Raw genomic sequence first — 17,480 nt, 5'->3', positions numbered from 1 at the left:
ATCAACAAAACTAAAGTTGCAATTAGACAGTGCTCAAGTACTCGGCACACACATACAACTTTGGCTTTTATGTGCTGCCCTCTTGCCTGCTCTTTCCTCCCCTTGGCGACCAATGTCAACAACAACTAAATGACACTAAAAACAGCAAAAAGTGCTAGGCACAAAGCGAGCAGCCAAAAACTAATTATTACGCAAATTTTTATTTGTTGTAGACAACATTTGAAAACATTAACAAAGAGTCATTGACACAAGAGCATAAAACATTGTAAACGACAGCTAGAGAGAGGGAGAGAGAGCGCGCATGTAAAGAGATAACAGCAAAATGTCGTTGTAGTTTGCCCTGTGCGTTCCTTTCTCTTTCACACAAAGCAAACATTGCAAATTATTTGACGCCTCACCGGCGCCGCTCTCTCGCACTCTCACTCACTACTCACACACGCTCTCTTTTTGCTCTCTTTGGGGCTTGACTGAATGTCGCCCGTCGCTGTCTCCCACTCTGTACTCTGTTTTGTGCTATTTCATCGCATTGTATTTTTAGAGGTTCACTAACTTTGCTTTATAGATGTATTTATATGACTATACATGTATATGTGCGTGTGTGTATGTGTGAAGTTTGTTTTGTTGGCCGTCTCTGTTCGCTTAATTAAATCTCTAGCCCTGACACTTTTTTCATTGACAAGGCAACCTGTGTTGTGCCCCGAAAACTTCAACCAGCCGAAAATAGCCGAAAATGCCAAACAATAAATGCGATTTAGGTTTACGAGTATGTCTTGTGTATTTTCGCTGTGAATGCTTTCGCAAAAAATCAAAAAAATATATGTATGGACAGAAGAAAACTGAAAGAAAGGTGAGGGGAAAAAAACAGATATTTGCTAGCGCAAGCAAAGCGACGTCGCTTCGTTGGGAAAGTCAATGCGCCGCCACGTAAAACGGGGAGAGAGAGAGAGAGAGGGGGCGACGGTGGACGACCTTGGGAAACGACGCGCTGAGTTTACAATGTTATTATTGTTGCTAAAGTTTGCCAAGTTATGCAGTTTATAATGTTGCTGTCTGCTGATGTTGTGTGGGTCGTTATTATTACTTTTTTTTTGGCATAAATTAAGTCGAAAGCTCAAAATTTATAACTTTCAAATGCGGCGTGTGAAATTTTTGCGGTAATCCTCCCCGAATATCAAAAGCCAAAGCCAAGCCAAGTCTAACCAAATTGCCGAAGGTCGCACAAAGTAACCGCAAATGTGTTTCGAGTCTCTCTGTCTCTTTTTTTATGTTTTTATAAATACCTATTCACATGTGATCACTCGCAGCATGATGACTGTATTTCAAACAAGATTGCAGTTAGCCGCTTAATATAATGGCTGAAAGGTCAACCATAGGCTTAAACCCTATAGTAGACATTCCAAAGCTGAGTGGCTAATAGATCTGTATGCATTTTTTTTTAATAAATTTATATTTAGTTTATAAATTCAAATTAAAAGACAATTTAGCTTAATTCACTTTAGCGTTAAAGTGTCTTCTAAATTATTTTTTTCTCAATTTGCATTATTATTTCGTAAAGATTTAAGAATATAAGATTAAGAATATAATAATATTAATATCTTCCAAATTAAATATTTATAAATTTATTTAATAAAGCAACTTAATATGCTCTGTTCATATTCTATGAATTTTCTAAAATAAATAAGTACTCAAGTTGTCTGTTGATACATGTAATTCCCAAGGGCAATGTACTTAAAAGTTCTCTTAGTTGATAAAACCATAATGGATTCTAGTTAATCCTAAAACTTTTACGCCGGCAAAAGATTAATCTTTTAACAGCGCTCCTAAAAGCTAAAGATTTTCTCAATGCATCAATACATCATTCTCAACACACCTCACACACACCCAAAAATTCTACCTTCTCAGTTTTATAAAACTCAAATTGTCATGTACTCATGTCTAAGCGCAACATTTCTCGATTCCACAAAGAGGAAAAAAAATTATAGAAACTTTAGATGACTCACGTTGCTCGTTCATGTGTTGATAAACAGCAATTAAAAAAAGCGCAGTAGCAATAAATTAAAAAAATATAAAATAACAAATAATAAAAAAAAAGTTATCAACAAGCCGGAAGTGCAAACAACGTACGAGAAATTAGCTGATAAACCCAAATGACAAGACTACACACAAAGCAAATGGATGATGACAAAGAAGGGGGAAGAGAGAGTAAGCGAGGGAGGGGCCATTAATACGAACGGGGGAGGAGGCAAAACACTCGATGCATAAATCAAAGTCGCATTAAACGAAGCGAAACAAACGAAATTCGTAGAACTGTCGCCAGTGACGTCACAAATTGCAAAGAAATTAACTTAAAAAGCTGTTCCACATACGAAAGCTGCAAATCTCGGTGTCTGCCTAAATGGAAGGTTATTTTTTTCTATAACAATTTGCAAATTTATGACGCGACTAATTTTTGATAAGCAACTAAAAATGCGAGACCAACGAGACAGACAGAGAGAGAGAGAGAGAGAGAGAGGAAGAGCGAGAGAACGCGAATAAAACCGGTTAACAGTCGGTCAATAAAAACCAAAAGCCAGTAAATGCCTAAGAAATGACACAGAGACGAAACGCAAAGCGAACGAATTGAAGCCAACAACAAGTGGATAACAACGAGAACCACAAACCAACAACAATAACAGCAGCAACAACAACAAGAACAACGTCAACAACTTGTCCGTTACTCTCATAGTGCGTTCTAGCGACAAGTCACATGCAAGCGACAGCGACTCAAAAAGCATCTTTGCGTATTACTCATGCTAATTTCACACACACATATTCTCAGGAACACACACACACGCACACGCATACTCCCTGTAATTTGTCACTGTGTGCGTGGACAGTATAATGAACTACTTAATGCCCAAGCAGCAGCAGCAGCAGCAACAGTGACGGAAACAAGTTGTCGCACAGTGGGCAACTTTACTCACATACACGCTCATAATCTGGTGTTTCTGTTACCACGTGCCACTTGCAGCTTAAGCGTGGTAATACGACAATGAGGTCGCCCGTCAGCGACCCGCAGCAGCTACAACAACAACAGCAGGAGGCGTGGGATGACGTTTATTTCTTTTCATATTTTTATTTTTTCTTTTTTGCGAATTGGCCGCATTTCTAAGCCCAAAAAATGCGAGACAAGTGAGCGCAGAGTGACGCATGCAAAATTAAAGCGAAATCAACACAGAGATTGACACTTTTCGGAATGGATTTCACAAATTCAAATAAATATGATTATAAAAACTCGTAAAAACGGATTAGGTACGCACAGATTATGACATTAGAGTGTGCCTTATAAGGCGGTTGAAATGGGTAATCGTTAATTGAAATGGCAATAAAAATAAATCGATTATAATTGATTGAAGCACTAACGTTTATCGATACTATAAATCCAGTATCGAAAATAAATAAAAAGTGGCACTGTTGTCAGTTGTACATATAAACAGATTATTTAATAAAAAAATTCGAGAGACAAAATATATAGATTATTACTCGTAATGTCATCTGAGTTGCCTGCTCAATAAAAAGTTCAATTAAAAAAACAAAATTAATACTGCTGGATCAGAAAAAATAAACAGCATTAAAAAGACATATCTTCATCAGAAAAGTGATTTTAAATTCAATTCATTATCCGTTGCGACGTTTATCAACAGTTTAAGTACCGTCAATTAATGTTCGACATTTTCTTTCAAATTAATTTAAATATTTCAACTAAAATGAAAACAATCTATAAAAAGAATAGAGTATCACCGAAAACAAATCAATCACTATTCAATAAGTGTTGGCGAAATTAACTAAATAATGTAAACAACAAATCCAAAAATTAATCAAGAAGATGACTAAGCACTCTCTTCATTTAACGGATCCCATTTAATATAAATCGATTATCTCTATTAAAGTAGTGACAGTTATCGATACTTAGAATGCCAACACTACTGCTATTCGCTGCTAATGAATCGTTGTCCAAATCTATTAGCGCTTTACGTCAGCGACAGTTATCGATAGTCGGCATGCAATCGCTGCAGCGACGGCGACGGCGGCGAGCTAAGCCCCCTACAAAGTATGCGTGTGTGTAAGAATGTGTGAAGAGAAGAGGAGAAGGGGGAGGGGCAAGCAAAGGCAGAAGCAGATAGCAGAAGAACTTGCCGTTGGCCTCCCAAGCGCATAGCAGCAGCGCATGCCACAAGAGCAGAGCAGAATAGCAACATAAGCGAAGAAGAAGTGGAAGAAGAGGAAGGAGAGTGTGGAGCGAGAGCAAGCAACAAATGCTAACGGTAATCCCCACAGTGTCTATTTTCGTAGCAGCTGCATTATGTAGTGTTGTTGTTGTTTGTGTGGTGTTGGATCTTGCAGATACAATTTTAAACTTATAATTTAAATACAAAGTCTTGGCATTGTTTTGCCTCGGCTTCCAGATAAACAACCGGCAGACAGCCGCAGCATTTGGTTTAAATCTTTGATGTGATTATTATGACGATGTCGACGACGACGATGATCGTAATGATCATGATGATGATTGTTGCTCTTGTTGTTTTGCTTTGGAAAGCCCTAAGGCGAGTGTGCGAGCGAAATGTGTTAATGTGTGAGAAGCGCAGAGAAGAGAACTTTTTTGGTGGCAAGGCAAGAGTTACGAGCATTTCTCATTTCTCGCCCGCCTAGCGGTTCGCAACTAATTAAGGCAACATCAACAGCAGCCGAAGCAGCAGCAGCAGCGGCAAATGACGCAGCTTGTTTTGAAATAGATAGACAGATAGACTCAACTAAAAGATACATTTGTATCTACGGCTACGTATGCATCCCAGCAGGCAAACAGCTAGAGAAAAAAACCGCAACTACGGCGACGCATTCAAGCATAAAGTCTAATGATTGCTAATTACAAGACAACAACAATAGAAACAACAACAACAACGGCAAGAAACGCTCTGAAATTGTGAGATCATTGCGCCGTAACCAAATTGCCTCCTCAATTGAGCCTCTCGATAGAAAGCTTGCAGCAAATTTGGCCATAAAAAACCAAAAACTCGACATTCGAATGCAAAAAAAACAGTCTCTTAATATATATGAAAAGTATCTTTTTCTGCTATGCATTTAAATGTCGAAAAAATGTATAATTTTTCATTCTTTCTTTATCGATTTTGCACTTACCTTGTAGACCTGGCCATAGGTGCCATTGCCAACGACCTCGATGAGCTCAAAGATGCCAGCTGGATCCTGCAAGGACAAAAGCAAAAGTCAAACATTAGTTTAGCAATTAAATACAATGAAGAACAACAGCAGGGGAAACGCCCAAAAAATCCTTTTTCAGCAACAATGAAATGAATCGAAACGAAACGAAACTCGGAAACTCAGGCAGGCAAAGAGATGAGATGAGTTCAGAGCTTAGGGCGGGGCAACAAAACAACGAGAACCTCGACAACAACAACAACAATGACAGCAAGAACATCTCGAGCTGCAGCGTTGTTATTTTGGCTTCGTTGCTGTTTGTTTGTGTAAACAAATTATTAAGGCATAATAATACAAATAAGGAGGAATCCGGCCAACGTTCCAAAATAAAGCGGCATTTAATACAAATCCCAAATTCCCCCAAATGCCCCCAAGCCACCAATCTCATTCATTCTCTCTTCGCCCCTCCCCCTCCTCAGACCATGTCAAGCCATACAACAACAAATCGCATGCGAGTTCATTGACACGCAACTCACGAGGCAACACGAGTCTACAGACTCGATACATAACGACGTGACACGACCCACTAGACAGGTGAAGCAGACGAACAAGAGTGAGGAGGAAGAGAAAGGGAGAGGTTGTGTGGGGGAGGAGAGAAAGGAGGGGGAGAGAGAACTAGCGACAGCTAAGGCAAATGCCAATTAAAATAACAAGAAGTATAACAACAACAACAACAACAATTTCAACAGGTAACTGACTTCTTCTCTTGCTTTTTTTGACAGCAAAACAACAAAATGGGAGGCAGGGCAGTCAATGCTCTAAATTCTGTTTATGACAAGCCGAAAGGGGTTAAAGGGCAGACCAGGTAAATAACAACAACAACCATGAGGGGAAGTTGAGAAGACATGCAAGTTTAGCATAGGATAGGGTAAGGTGAATGCAGTTCACAAATGCGATAAGCATGCCACGGATTAGGAAGAAACTAGCGCAGCGTATGCGATGAATTTCAGAGAAGTTGTTCAGGGGAATTTTTGTATTTTCTGTAAGAATTCCTAGATTAAAAAATTATGTATCTAAGCACTCTTGGTTTGGAATATATTATTAATAATGATACTAGGTGGGCTGAAAAGTAACCTCCTTGACCACCTAAATGCGCTGCTATCGCAAAAATTATTGTCGTTCCTTATAGTCCATTCATATTTAGGTACCCATGTTGAAATTCAGAGCGATACAGCCCTTAGTTTTGTTTTGACAGCTGATAATTTTTGATGTGTTTGACACCATGTTGACCATGGAAGAAAACGATTTTCGTTTCCTCATAAAACATTATTTTTTGAGAGGCAAAACAGCGACGGAAACTAAAGAAAAGTTGGATAAATACTATGCGGCTCATGCTCCTTCAGATTACACCGCGAAATATTGGTTACGAGATTTTCTTGGTGGCCGAACCTCCACTACCGATGAAGTCCGCAGTGGCAGGCCCTCCGAAGAGGTTACACAGGAAAATGTCAAAAAAAAACATGAAATGGTATTGGCTGACCAGAAAATAAAAATCCGCGAGATAGCAGAGGCCACAAGGATTAATAATGAGCGTACAGGACATATTTTGGGCGAGATTTTGCACATGAAAAAATTATCCTGCCGTTGGGTGCCGCGTTTGCTGAATCCAGACCAAAAATACGAAAGTGAGAACCATGGCTAAAATCAACGATTTAGGACTCCAAGTGCTTCCCCATTCACCTTATTCACCCGATTTGGCTCCCTCGGACTATTACCTCTTCCCAAACCTCAAAAAAATGGCTCATCAATAAAAAATTCAGCTCGCGGGAGGAAATTATCGATGCTGCAGAGGAGTATTTACAGACCTTTCGGAGAATTGCTTTTCAGATGGGATCAAAAAGTTGGAAAATCGCTGGAATAAGTGTATCGACCTAAAAGGAGACTACATTGAATAAAAAAAAAGAAAAAATAAAAAAAAACATTTTTTTTCATCTCCAAGGAGCTTACTTTTCAGCCCATCTAGTATATCTTCTATATCAACTAGATTTACATCAGTATATTATTAGTCCTACTACTTTTGTAATAGAAATAGATTTCATATAAATTCTATATTTCATAATCAGCGTATACAATAAACTTTGTAGGATTGTTCAGGGAAATGATGCAGCACATTAAATAATTATGTCAAATCATTTATCAAGAAGCGAAACTATTTTTAGTAAACTTATTCTTTCGATTTTTCCAAGTCACCTGCTGGCAGGAATTGTAAATCTAGTTGAAGGAATGATACACGATTTACTATCTTTCCTAATAAAAATATATTTTCATTTATAATAATAATTCTAATAAAATTTATTTCAGTAATTAAATAGTAATAATGCCTTTAGTTTTAATTGTCCTACTCAATAATATTGTACAAAATTCTTTAAAAAATAATAGATGAATTTAGATAAACGATTTCTAGAGATTTTTTCTAAGAACAAATCCTGAGATTGGTTTATTCCCCATTATTAACGCAAGCAAAAAAAAAACTATCGATAGCAACCGCACTTAAAATCTTAAAGCCGATTGCACACAAAATGCGGAACTTGAGCACTCTTTTTTTACAGCTGATTAGTTAGCACTTTAAATTCCTTCGTTAGCTTTTGCTTTGCGTTTGCATCTTAAGCGTTCTGCTTCATCGTCTTGCATTTCATGGGCAAAGAAAGAAAGGGGCGAGCACTTGTGACGACTTCAACGATACTCTTTAAAAGCTTCAGCTGCACATTCAAAAACAAAAATGGAAAAAAAAAATAAGAGTAGAAGAAGCAGAGAACAAGAAAAGCCCCCTTCAGACAAAGGCTGAGCTGTGGCTGTGCTGCAATTTGCAGGCTGCTTTGCTGCTTGTTTGATGTGCTCAAGCAGCAACCGCACGAATTATAGAGCAGAAGACAAAGCGGCGCATTCGAAACCAAAATAAAAACGGAACAAAAACAAAGCAAATACAACGACAGTACAACACAGTCAGACGGGCGGGCAGAGCGAGAAGGAACTATTGAAAGCTGCCTTAAGTAGATTTATGGCTGCCTTCAAATGAGCCATCGCTATCGTTCCCTCCTCCTCCTTCTCCTTCCTACCAACACGGTGCTATTGTTTTGCTGGTGGTTCTTGCAAAGTGTGTCAAACACATGCAGCAGGCTGAGTGAGAGCGAGAAAGCTATACGGGAGATGGTGGGGGAACGCGTCAGCAATTACTGCTATTTCTGTCTGATTACTTCACGTTGTAAAAATCAATTAAAAATGCACGAAAAAATGAGCCAAGTGTTGTTCTGCTCTCCCTTTGGAATTCAACACACATCATGACTCATTAGCAACGTTGACATGTTAACGAAATGCAAGTCAAATGACAGCATGAGTGTGCGACTGAAATAGCAATAGAGTGTGAGTTTTAGTGACCGAGCTTAAGTTACAGTTATCAGTCAGTTGATGTTCTTGCATTCTCTGTCGCTCCTGCTGAATAAAGCTCTCCTGCTGTTGTATTTGTTGAAACGGGTGCGAGTGCAACTACAACCACAACTGCAGCTAAAACTAAACAACTCGCTAGTCGAAAACTCGCTGAGGCTGCTTTTTGTTTTTGTATATTTACTGGGCACAGGCAAAACTGGATTTCTTTTTGGTCGCATTCGAGGCTTGGCCCAGTTAGAGCAGCAATGATACATGTACGCAACACAGCATATATGTATGTGTGTGTATGCATTAAGGAGACTCGCCAACAGGACTGACTACATATTGAACGCCCATGCAAAATAATAGCAGCAGCTTTTTCTTTGCATATGAATAAGTCTAGTTTATATGTGTATCGTGTGTGGGCTGTGACCAATTCGATTAGGAATGTAATACATATGAAATTACAGCGAGCTTTTTTATTTCTGGCAAATATGTGTGAAAGATAAAGTTACTATTTAAAGCACCAAGTCACGCAAATATAGAATCAACTCCACAAAAAAAAAAACATACAGGAGTGTATAATTATCCAAATGGATAAAATAACACACACACATATACGCATATATGTAATGTATGTAAATAAAATTCATTGTGTGTACATCTGGTATTTGGAATATTTGGTAATTCGTTTTTCCCCGTGTATTTACCCAACCAGCCATGTTGACTTAACCCACAATCAGACCAAACCCAAACATGTGTGTGATTTTTTCCCTCTCTCTTTCTCTCTCTGTCTTTCTCTGGTTCTTTCAACTGCACAAATTGCAGCACTCAACTCAACATACACCAAATGTGGGCGAACACGTTTTTATCGCACAAAAACCAAATGCAATAAACGTTGATTAAAATAAATACACAAACTCACACACATACATAGATACGCATAAAAGAAAAACAAAGGCGCAGACAGAGAGCGCGCTTATGTGTGTGAGTATATGTGTGAGAAGAGTCGACATATGGCCATGCACAAAATAATGAAGGCAATCAGCAAAGCAAAGCAAAGACTGCGACGTCAGCAGTGACAGTGACTGCAACGAGTTTACGTTATCAACAACAGCGAGAAAGAAAAAGACAAAACAACAACAAGAAAAAACATCAAAACTGCATAGAAGAAGCATCGTAAAATAATTAATGAAAATGCGCTGATTAATGCATTTTCAGTGTGTATTTGCTTTGTGTTATCAGTTTCGACAAAAGAAATAGAATGGTAAGAGGAAGCTTAACCAGCAAATGCCATTCGCCCCGCATCGACGTCAACGAGCCACAGCTTTAAGGACTGTGACCTTTTGTCAAGCTGCGCAGCAGCAGCGCAGCGCCTGGATGCTGCTGCTACTGCGACATAGACAAACAACGCGTTTACTATTTCGGGGCACGTATTTTTCATTGTTTAATGACCTTTAAAAAGCCAACGCAGACGCGGCGCCCACGCGCCTGCTGTGAGAAGGCCAACAGCAAAAGCAGCAACATCAACAAAAAACAACAACTCATCATAAACCCCTGCCCAGTTTTTTTTACTTCTTCAGTGCTTCATCATCATCATCTTCATCTTCATGTCGTCTGCACACATACACATTAATATGTGCATGTATGTGCATGTATTTACACACGCATGGAGTTGCTGCTGTTGCTGCTTTTAATAAAGTAAACTAAACAATTTTCATTCTTGTCTCGTTTTTGTCTCGTCTTCACTTCGACTATGCACACGCACACATGCACATACCAGCACACATAAACTCACACAAGCATCCACCTCTTTACCCCAACTCTACACCCCACCAACCCACCCACCCAGCTACAAGACAGAGTCAACAAACGGACACTCACACACGAACACGCACACACAGAGAGATACACAGGCGACACACAGACAGAAAACTCTACTCGTCAACACAAGGAAAAAAAAACTTTACTTTCTGCTGCCGGCGCTGCTTTAGCCTCAGTGACGTCGGCATCGGCGTCGACTTCGACGCAGTGTGTGCCGGCCCATCGTGGGGCGGCAGTGGTGAGTTTATGCGCTGTGGTGAATGTTTGCTGAAAGAGAAAGGCAACAACGCCGCCGCATAGGCGAAAAGGCAACGTGCGTGTTCATTGAGAAACGAAAAATAAGAAGAAAAAAACAGAAACAGAAATGGCAACAACAACACCGATAAACAAGAGACAGCGCACAAGACGCTGACACCGGCCGGTCACTGGCTGGCATGGTGGGTGTTGTTGCCGTTGGTGGTGGTGGTGGGTGGTGAGTTGAGGGTGGACTTTGCTTAGCTGCTTGCGGTTTCGGGGGGTTTTTAGGGTGGTGGATACGCAAAGAGAGCGGCGCGCATACTTATTAATTGGCCACGCAAAATGCAAAATGCCAATGTAAAACCTATTATTGTGATTATTGTGGTATGGTTAATTATTAAGTATTATTAGAGTAGGTGGAGAGTGGGCGTTGCCAGTCATGCTTGCATATTTTTTGCAATAACTATTTGCATATCGCTCTTGTTTTCTTTGTGCAGCGATCTCGCATAGTAAAGCAAATACAGTTCAATGACACAAAACAAAAAATTCTTATCAGATTGCAAAAGAAGTGTTGTTCAATCGACATGTTTGTACAATTGATAAGTCAAAGAATTGCAGTGCCATCGAAACTTGAAAGTGAATTCTGAGCAGTGTGGAGCAAGACGACAAAACAGAAGTAATAAGAAGATTAGAGGGGCAGGTGGGGTGTGCAAGACATTGGAGCTGCTGCAATGCGGAAATTGCTTAAAAAATAACAAAAAGTCATGCACACATGGCCACACCTTGCACGGCACATTTATTGTTGTATTGGTATTTGTTGCTGTTGGAAGTTAACAAACTTACCTTTAGTGACGTCAAATCGATATCATCCAATGAACAATTCACCGATTGTGCCAGTTGTTGTTGTTGGTGCGCCATTTTGATTTTGATTTGTGTTTTTTTTTTGTATTTGATTCTTTATTTTTTTTGTTATTTGCCTGCTGCGGCTGCTGCTGCGCTGCTACTTCACAAAAACACAACGCACATACAGACACACACTGCTATGCAGGCTATGCACACCAACGCACACACATATACATATATATGCTTAAGCACACACTACTCACTCGCGCTGAGAGTGAGAAGGAACCACTCGCCGTCACTTTATTTATCGTTGCTTGTTGTTGTTGTGTTTTCGATAATTTTAATTTTTGTGAACTAAGGAAGACAATAATTTTTAATTACAATTCGCAATAGACAAAAGGGAAGAATATTTATTATATGCGGCAATTAACAAGACAACAACTATTTGGCTATCAATTTATTTTTTTGTTGTCTTGTATTTGTTGCTGCCCATACAACTTTTCTCTTTTGTCAGTATGCGAGTTGTGCGTGTGTGTGTGAGCGAGCAATTCTGCCGATGTGTTTGTGTGAGTGTGTGTGTGTAACGTTTGGCAAACGGGCGCGGCACGCACTTTTTGCACTGATTTTTTAAGCAAACACTAGACGAATTTATTATTTAAAGCCGAAACGATTTAATATTCTTATTCTTTACCGGATTATTCACACACACACACACACATTCACATCAATACTCTGTGCTCTTCGTTATACACAACACTCGCACATACACATACATAAAGCATACACCGAAGTATATGTATACGTATGTTTGTGTAGGTAGACAGGAAAAAATCTGCCACTCGCTTTTTTCTCTTTTCGCCGTTTTGAAAATGCAATTTTGTGCGGTGTTATTTTCTCACATACTTTTGACGCGCACGGCGATTAGATGTTTATGAATTTTGCATAACTGTTGGCACAATGTACAACTGACTTGCCCAATTCTTAGCAAGTTCCGGTTTGTGCAAGTCGATGGAAAAAATTAAATAAATTTCGCGAGCGACACGGACGCGACACACGTCCGAACTGCGACGCAACAACAACAGAAATGTTACTACCCAGCTGTCTGGTCACTCTGAGCACACACATATTCAACAACAAATCTGTACATGTCACTGTAATGTTATTAACAGTTACTTTGATTTATTTCAAATAAGCAAGTTTTCCAATTGTGATACACTTAACAAATTAAATATTTGTTACAATATTATCAATGGTTAATAACTCAGCATTCTCTTTTGGCTAATATTAATTAAATGTTAAACTGAAAACGGATAAAATTTAAATTTAACAGCTGCTAGACAGAATAACAGGAGCTTAGCAGCTAGCAGGTCAATAGTGGAAGTGTTATTAACCAGCTGTTATTATACTGTTATGAATCATTTGAACCGATATATAACATCGATAATGTTAAACACGCTTGAAACAAACGATCTTGTACAAAATAGGTATGGTTTTAATTATTGAAAGAAATTCCTAATATTTAAGGGTTCACTAATGATTAAATTGAAAAAAATGAGAATTTCCGATACTCTAATAGCCTAAAATTCATATCGATTTTGTTCTGAAAGACTCGAAAAGCACTGTTATTGCAAAGAACGTTAACTTTAAAAGATGTGACCGTGGTAAATCATTGCAGAAAAGACTAATAAGAAATGCAGCCAACTTCAAGATGCCAGTTTTGCGTTTCGTATGTTAATTTGCGTCACGTAGCTCATTTTGCGTTTACGTTATTGCAAAGTATCGATTAGCGCAACGTGCACGTTATTTGAATTAAATAAATTAATGTACATTTATTATTCGTTTTTAATAAGTTACTGCTAAAAAGGCGACATTAGTGATTCGTTAATTCTTAATTAGGAAACTTATTGAAACTATAATTCTGCTTAGAATGCACTCTAATTTGTACAACAAAATAAACTCACCCGATTTTCAAAAATTTCTTAAATATCTATGATTAATTGTTGGAAACCAATTTGATTCATATATTTTGCTTTCAATAAGGAAATTTATCCAAGCTATGACTTAAATTCAAATGTATCGGCCATGTTTCGTTAAAATGAATTTGAGTTCATTCCGTTTTCAGATGAACGACTTGAGTGGCGAACAAGTTCCGCAGACAAGTTCCATCCGAACTTGTTCTCAACGAAGCGCGGCGACGACACGAGTCTACAACCATTGTGAAGCCAGATCGCGAGTTGGCAAGACGTGCGTGAAACGAGCGCGCAACAAATTAACGAGAAATTTCAATACCGCAAAAAAGCAAAAGCAAAGCAAACCGAAAAGTGCCAACAACAACAAAAGTAATACATGAATAAAACGTCAAGCTCTGTGCAAAAAAAAAAACAAATACAACTTAAAGATTAATAATAGAACACAAAACGTTAAGCCGGTTTTTTTTGTTTTAACTGTTCTCTCGATTTAGTTGTTATTGTGACTGCCTTATTGTGACTGCCTGTTGCTACTGTTGTTGTTGTTTTTGTGCTAATTAGAAAGAGCAAGAGAGTTGTCGGCTGCTTGCTACGCCGGCGTTTTAGAACGCGGCTATCTAATTGTTGGCCCAAAAAAAACAACACCACAACTAAGAAAAAAAAGCGGCGAAGCTGGTTTTTTGCGCATCAATGTGTGTGTATGTGTGCGAGAGAGAGAGAGTGTGTGTGTGTGCATTGGAATTTGTTAAAACGCGATCCGTATTAAGGTCAAAAGCAACAAGTGACAACGCTACAGGAATGCCAAGCATAAATTAATGCAGCAACAAATTAAATAAAGCAAAAAAAAAAACAAATATATAAATCAGATAAGCCAAAAAACGCTGTTGCTGCTTAAATAATAAATATAAAGTTCTCTTCAATTCAACATTTTTTCGGGCTTTTTCTATTGACAAAAACAAGAACAACAGAAAAGCAACATCAACGGCAAAGAACATCGGGAATAACACAAATCTACAGTGCCCTCGCAATACAGTGAACACAAAGTTCTGAAGAGTGTCAAAATATAAAAAAATTTACAAAATGAACAAAACTAATTAACTACTTTAACTTCTTTTGAACACTTATTTAAAAGTAAAATTGAATTTAATTTAAAAGAAAACTTTTCATAATTTCTAATGCCGTTTTTTAATACTTCAATAAATTTAGAAGTTCTTTAAAGTGTAGTTAACATGTATTAAGAGAAACACAATAAAAATTTATGAAATAGGATTTCTAGTAGTGTTTACTGTAGCGAGCGTTCCCTGTATAATCTCCGACAATAACAACAACAACTTTCCGGTTTTTCTCTGATCTCTGCATCGTTTTCTTCTTATTTTGTTACGTGTGTTTATCGATCTTCTTTTTCGTGGCTTACGCGTTTTTTCGAGAGAACGAAGCGAATGGAGAGAGCAGAACAGAGAGAGCGAAATAGAGAACGCGTTTTTAAGTCGTGTCTAGTGAAAAATCTGTAAAGCAAAATAAATCAATTTTAATTCAAATCGCAGCGCCACACAATCAACACTAATACACCAACAACAACATCAAGAACAACTGCGACTTCGACTGCGACTGCGACGTTGCAGGATTGCGAAGCTAAAAGGATAGAAAGAGAAGGAACGCGAAGGAGAGATCACGCCGTCTTGTTTTGTGTGTGCGCTACTTTTGCTACAAGGCTGCTGCTGTAAAAGAACGAGAGCGAGAGAACGGAAGCCGAAAACAAAAACAAATCAGAAAAGAGGAGAATTTCTTTCGTTGAAGAGGATTTGAAAATAAATCATTCACGCTGGATTTAGGATACTACGAGGCTGTCAAAGGTAAACAAAATACATACGGTATTTTTTTTTTATACTTTTTCGATTTTCGATTCGAAATAAAAATACAATGCAAACGCTTTTATGCAATAGAGTCGAAAGCAAAGCGTTAAATAGCAATAATAATAACAACAGCAAATAAATAACAATGCGTTTCCATTCATTTCCAATTCAATTAACAACGCCATAATAACATTTTTATGCAGTCAACGCACCTGAAGCCAAGCCGCGTTTATGGCGTCCAATAAGCCACACAGACTCGATAAAACTTGTTGCATAATCGCCAATTCGAATCCAGTTTGGAGTATGACGCGCACTCTAAAACTGTACAGTTTGAATGAAGGGCGTCATAAAATTGCAAGAAGCACTGTCAAAGTTTTTGTTTTTTGCTTTTTGTCTATTTAGCATAGGCGAGAGCGAGACAGCATAAGTGAGAGCTGCTAGCCAGCAAGTGTGTGTGTGCAGCCAGTTTACAGGTGGTGGTCATTAAGCCTGGCTTGTCGACGGGGCCGTAAACTAGGCTAAATAGGGTCTCTAGCCAAAGCACGTTTTGGTCGCTCGCTCGCTTTGCTTTGCTTGTCTCTCTTGCTCTGCGGTCGTTTTGGCTTGGGCTTGGTTTATTTTTAAACCGCATTCCGCGTGGCATTTGCCACTTACCAACACACACACACACACATACACAGATTTACATACATATAGCTATGCACATTACCGTTAACGTTAGCAGTGGTTTAAGAGGCATTGAGCAGACAACGGCGCCGCTTGCTGTGATTTTCAAGACAATTGCAATGACCAAATAGAGAGACAGATAGAGAGAGCGAGAGACAATTGCACTAAATTAAATTACGCTTAACGGGGGCAGCCAAAGGCCAACGACGTCCACGCATACAAGCGCATACGCACACAAAGAGAGTGTGAGATCAATGCATGCAGAAGTGCAGTGCGTCAGCGGCTGTCAAACTGTAACAAAACATTCCTATTGGCAATCCAAGTTGGTCCATTTGATTCTTTGCTCTGCTTTTGTTTTCATTCTTTGACTGCCGCGATTGCTGTCGCTGCTGCTGCTGCTGCAGCTGGCCACGTGTGTGCTCTTTGTTGCTCCCATTGCCGTTCTTAGTGCTGCTCTCCTTCCACTGCTGTTGCTGCTGGTGGAGTGCTGCATTTTGTTGTTGGCGTGGCATTCTTTGGCGTTTTGCGCAATTTGTGCGCTGTACTTTGTGTGTGTGTTTGCTTTTAATACCCGCTAGCCAAAGGGTGAAAGGGTATTTATAAGAGAGTGAGATATTGCATAAATTTTCGATTTTTTTTTTTAAAGCAAAAGCTATTAAATTGGAATGAATATTTCTTATACTCTAAATTATTTTTGTTTTGCCTAAAAATAGCTAGCGGGTATTTCACAGTCTAGCTCACCTTTTTTTTTTGAGTTTTAACATTCACAATTGAAAGTTGGCCACACATAATCCGCAGCGTTATATTCCAGTTCCACGTTTCCAGTTTCAGTTCCATTCCTCATCAATCACAGCATATTTTATTTAACACTTGCAATCAATCAAAAAGCTGGAATAAAATTTTATATTTTTTTTATGAGCGGCTTTTCTTATTGAACAACATAAAATGTTGTACAAGCTCCATTCCAATTCCAAAAAGTTCGCCCCATTTATGATAATGATAAACATTTTTAATGATAATTGCGCAAGTTGAGTGCCCCTCAAGTTCTAATTAATTGAAAGACCCTGCAAAGGGCGTAAGACCTCTTGAATTAGTCCAATTGGCAAGCGAGACTGAAATGTATGCAGGAAACTTTTGAAGAAAGAGACGGCTAGAGTTACAAGTCAGAAAGATGATGAATGCTTTTAATCGCATTACAGATCTATGGAGGTTATCAAGACCTTGGAGGACCACCCAGATCTTTTCTATGACAAATTCAGTTCAATGATTTTGCACTGTATATTTGTGTGTTTACTCATTACTGCTGCAATTGTTATCAGTGCGAAACGTAAAGTCCAAAACAGCAAAGTAATCTCATTTCATAAATATTCTATATAGTATAGAGATTTTTTACTATATATGTATATATACTACGCCTTATGTCATGCGACATCGTGATAAGCATTTTAAAAACCCCTTCAAGTTGATTTTGAAT

At 38.6% G+C, this 17,480-nt stretch overlaps 3 protein-coding genes across 10 annotated transcripts in view; 1 reads left to right on the top strand and 2 right to left on the bottom strand.

The window, feature by feature from the left end:
• Positions 1 to 4,211, bottom strand: part of LOC132792361 (uncharacterized) — a 104,842-nt gene extending 100,631 nt beyond the window's left edge. Inside the window, exon 1 of the mRNA XM_060801702.1 lies at positions 4,157 to 4,211. Coding sequence (XP_060657685.1) covers positions 4,157 to 4,196 — 40 coding nt within the window. The 5' untranslated portion in view covers positions 4,197 to 4,211. The remainder of the gene's footprint in view (positions 1 to 4,156) is intronic.
• Positions 1 to 12,611, bottom strand: part of LOC132792358 (serine/threonine-protein kinase mig-15) — a 39,423-nt gene extending 26,812 nt beyond the window's left edge. For 5 of the 8 annotated variants that reach the window (XM_060801692.1, XM_060801693.1, XM_060801694.1 and 2 more), the window contains exons 1-3: positions 12,424 to 12,610; positions 11,521 to 11,874; positions 5,176 to 5,241 (exon numbers count right to left, since the gene is read on the bottom strand). In XM_060801692.1, coding sequence (XP_060657675.1) covers positions 5,176 to 5,241; positions 11,521 to 11,595 — 141 coding nt within the window. In that variant the 5' untranslated portion in view covers positions 11,596 to 11,874; positions 12,424 to 12,610. Of the gene's footprint in view, positions 1 to 5,175; positions 5,242 to 11,520; positions 11,875 to 12,423 lie in introns of all 8 variants that reach the window. The other 3 variants (XM_060801699.1, XM_060801698.1, XM_060801697.1) reach the window with 2 other exon arrangements.
• A 1,113-nt stretch (positions 12,612 to 13,724) lies between these two features.
• LOC132792357 (spectrin beta chain, non-erythrocytic 1) overlaps positions 13,725 to 17,480 on the top strand; it is a 40,428-nt gene continuing 36,672 nt past the window's right edge. Inside the window, exons 1-2 of the mRNA XM_060801687.1 lie at positions 13,725 to 13,859; positions 15,032 to 15,340. The gene's annotated coding sequence lies outside the window, so the exon portion shown is untranslated. The remainder of the gene's footprint in view (positions 13,860 to 15,031; positions 15,341 to 17,480) is intronic.

The sequence above is a fragment of the Drosophila nasuta genome, chromosome 3 (assembly GCF_023558535.2).
Source record: "Drosophila nasuta strain 15112-1781.00 chromosome 3, ASM2355853v1, whole genome shotgun sequence".
NCBI classification, from domain to species: domain Eukaryota; kingdom Metazoa; phylum Arthropoda; class Insecta; order Diptera; family Drosophilidae; genus Drosophila; species Drosophila nasuta.
Note: the sequence above shows the minus strand (reverse complement) of the source record. Positions and strands in the feature narration are given on the sequence as shown.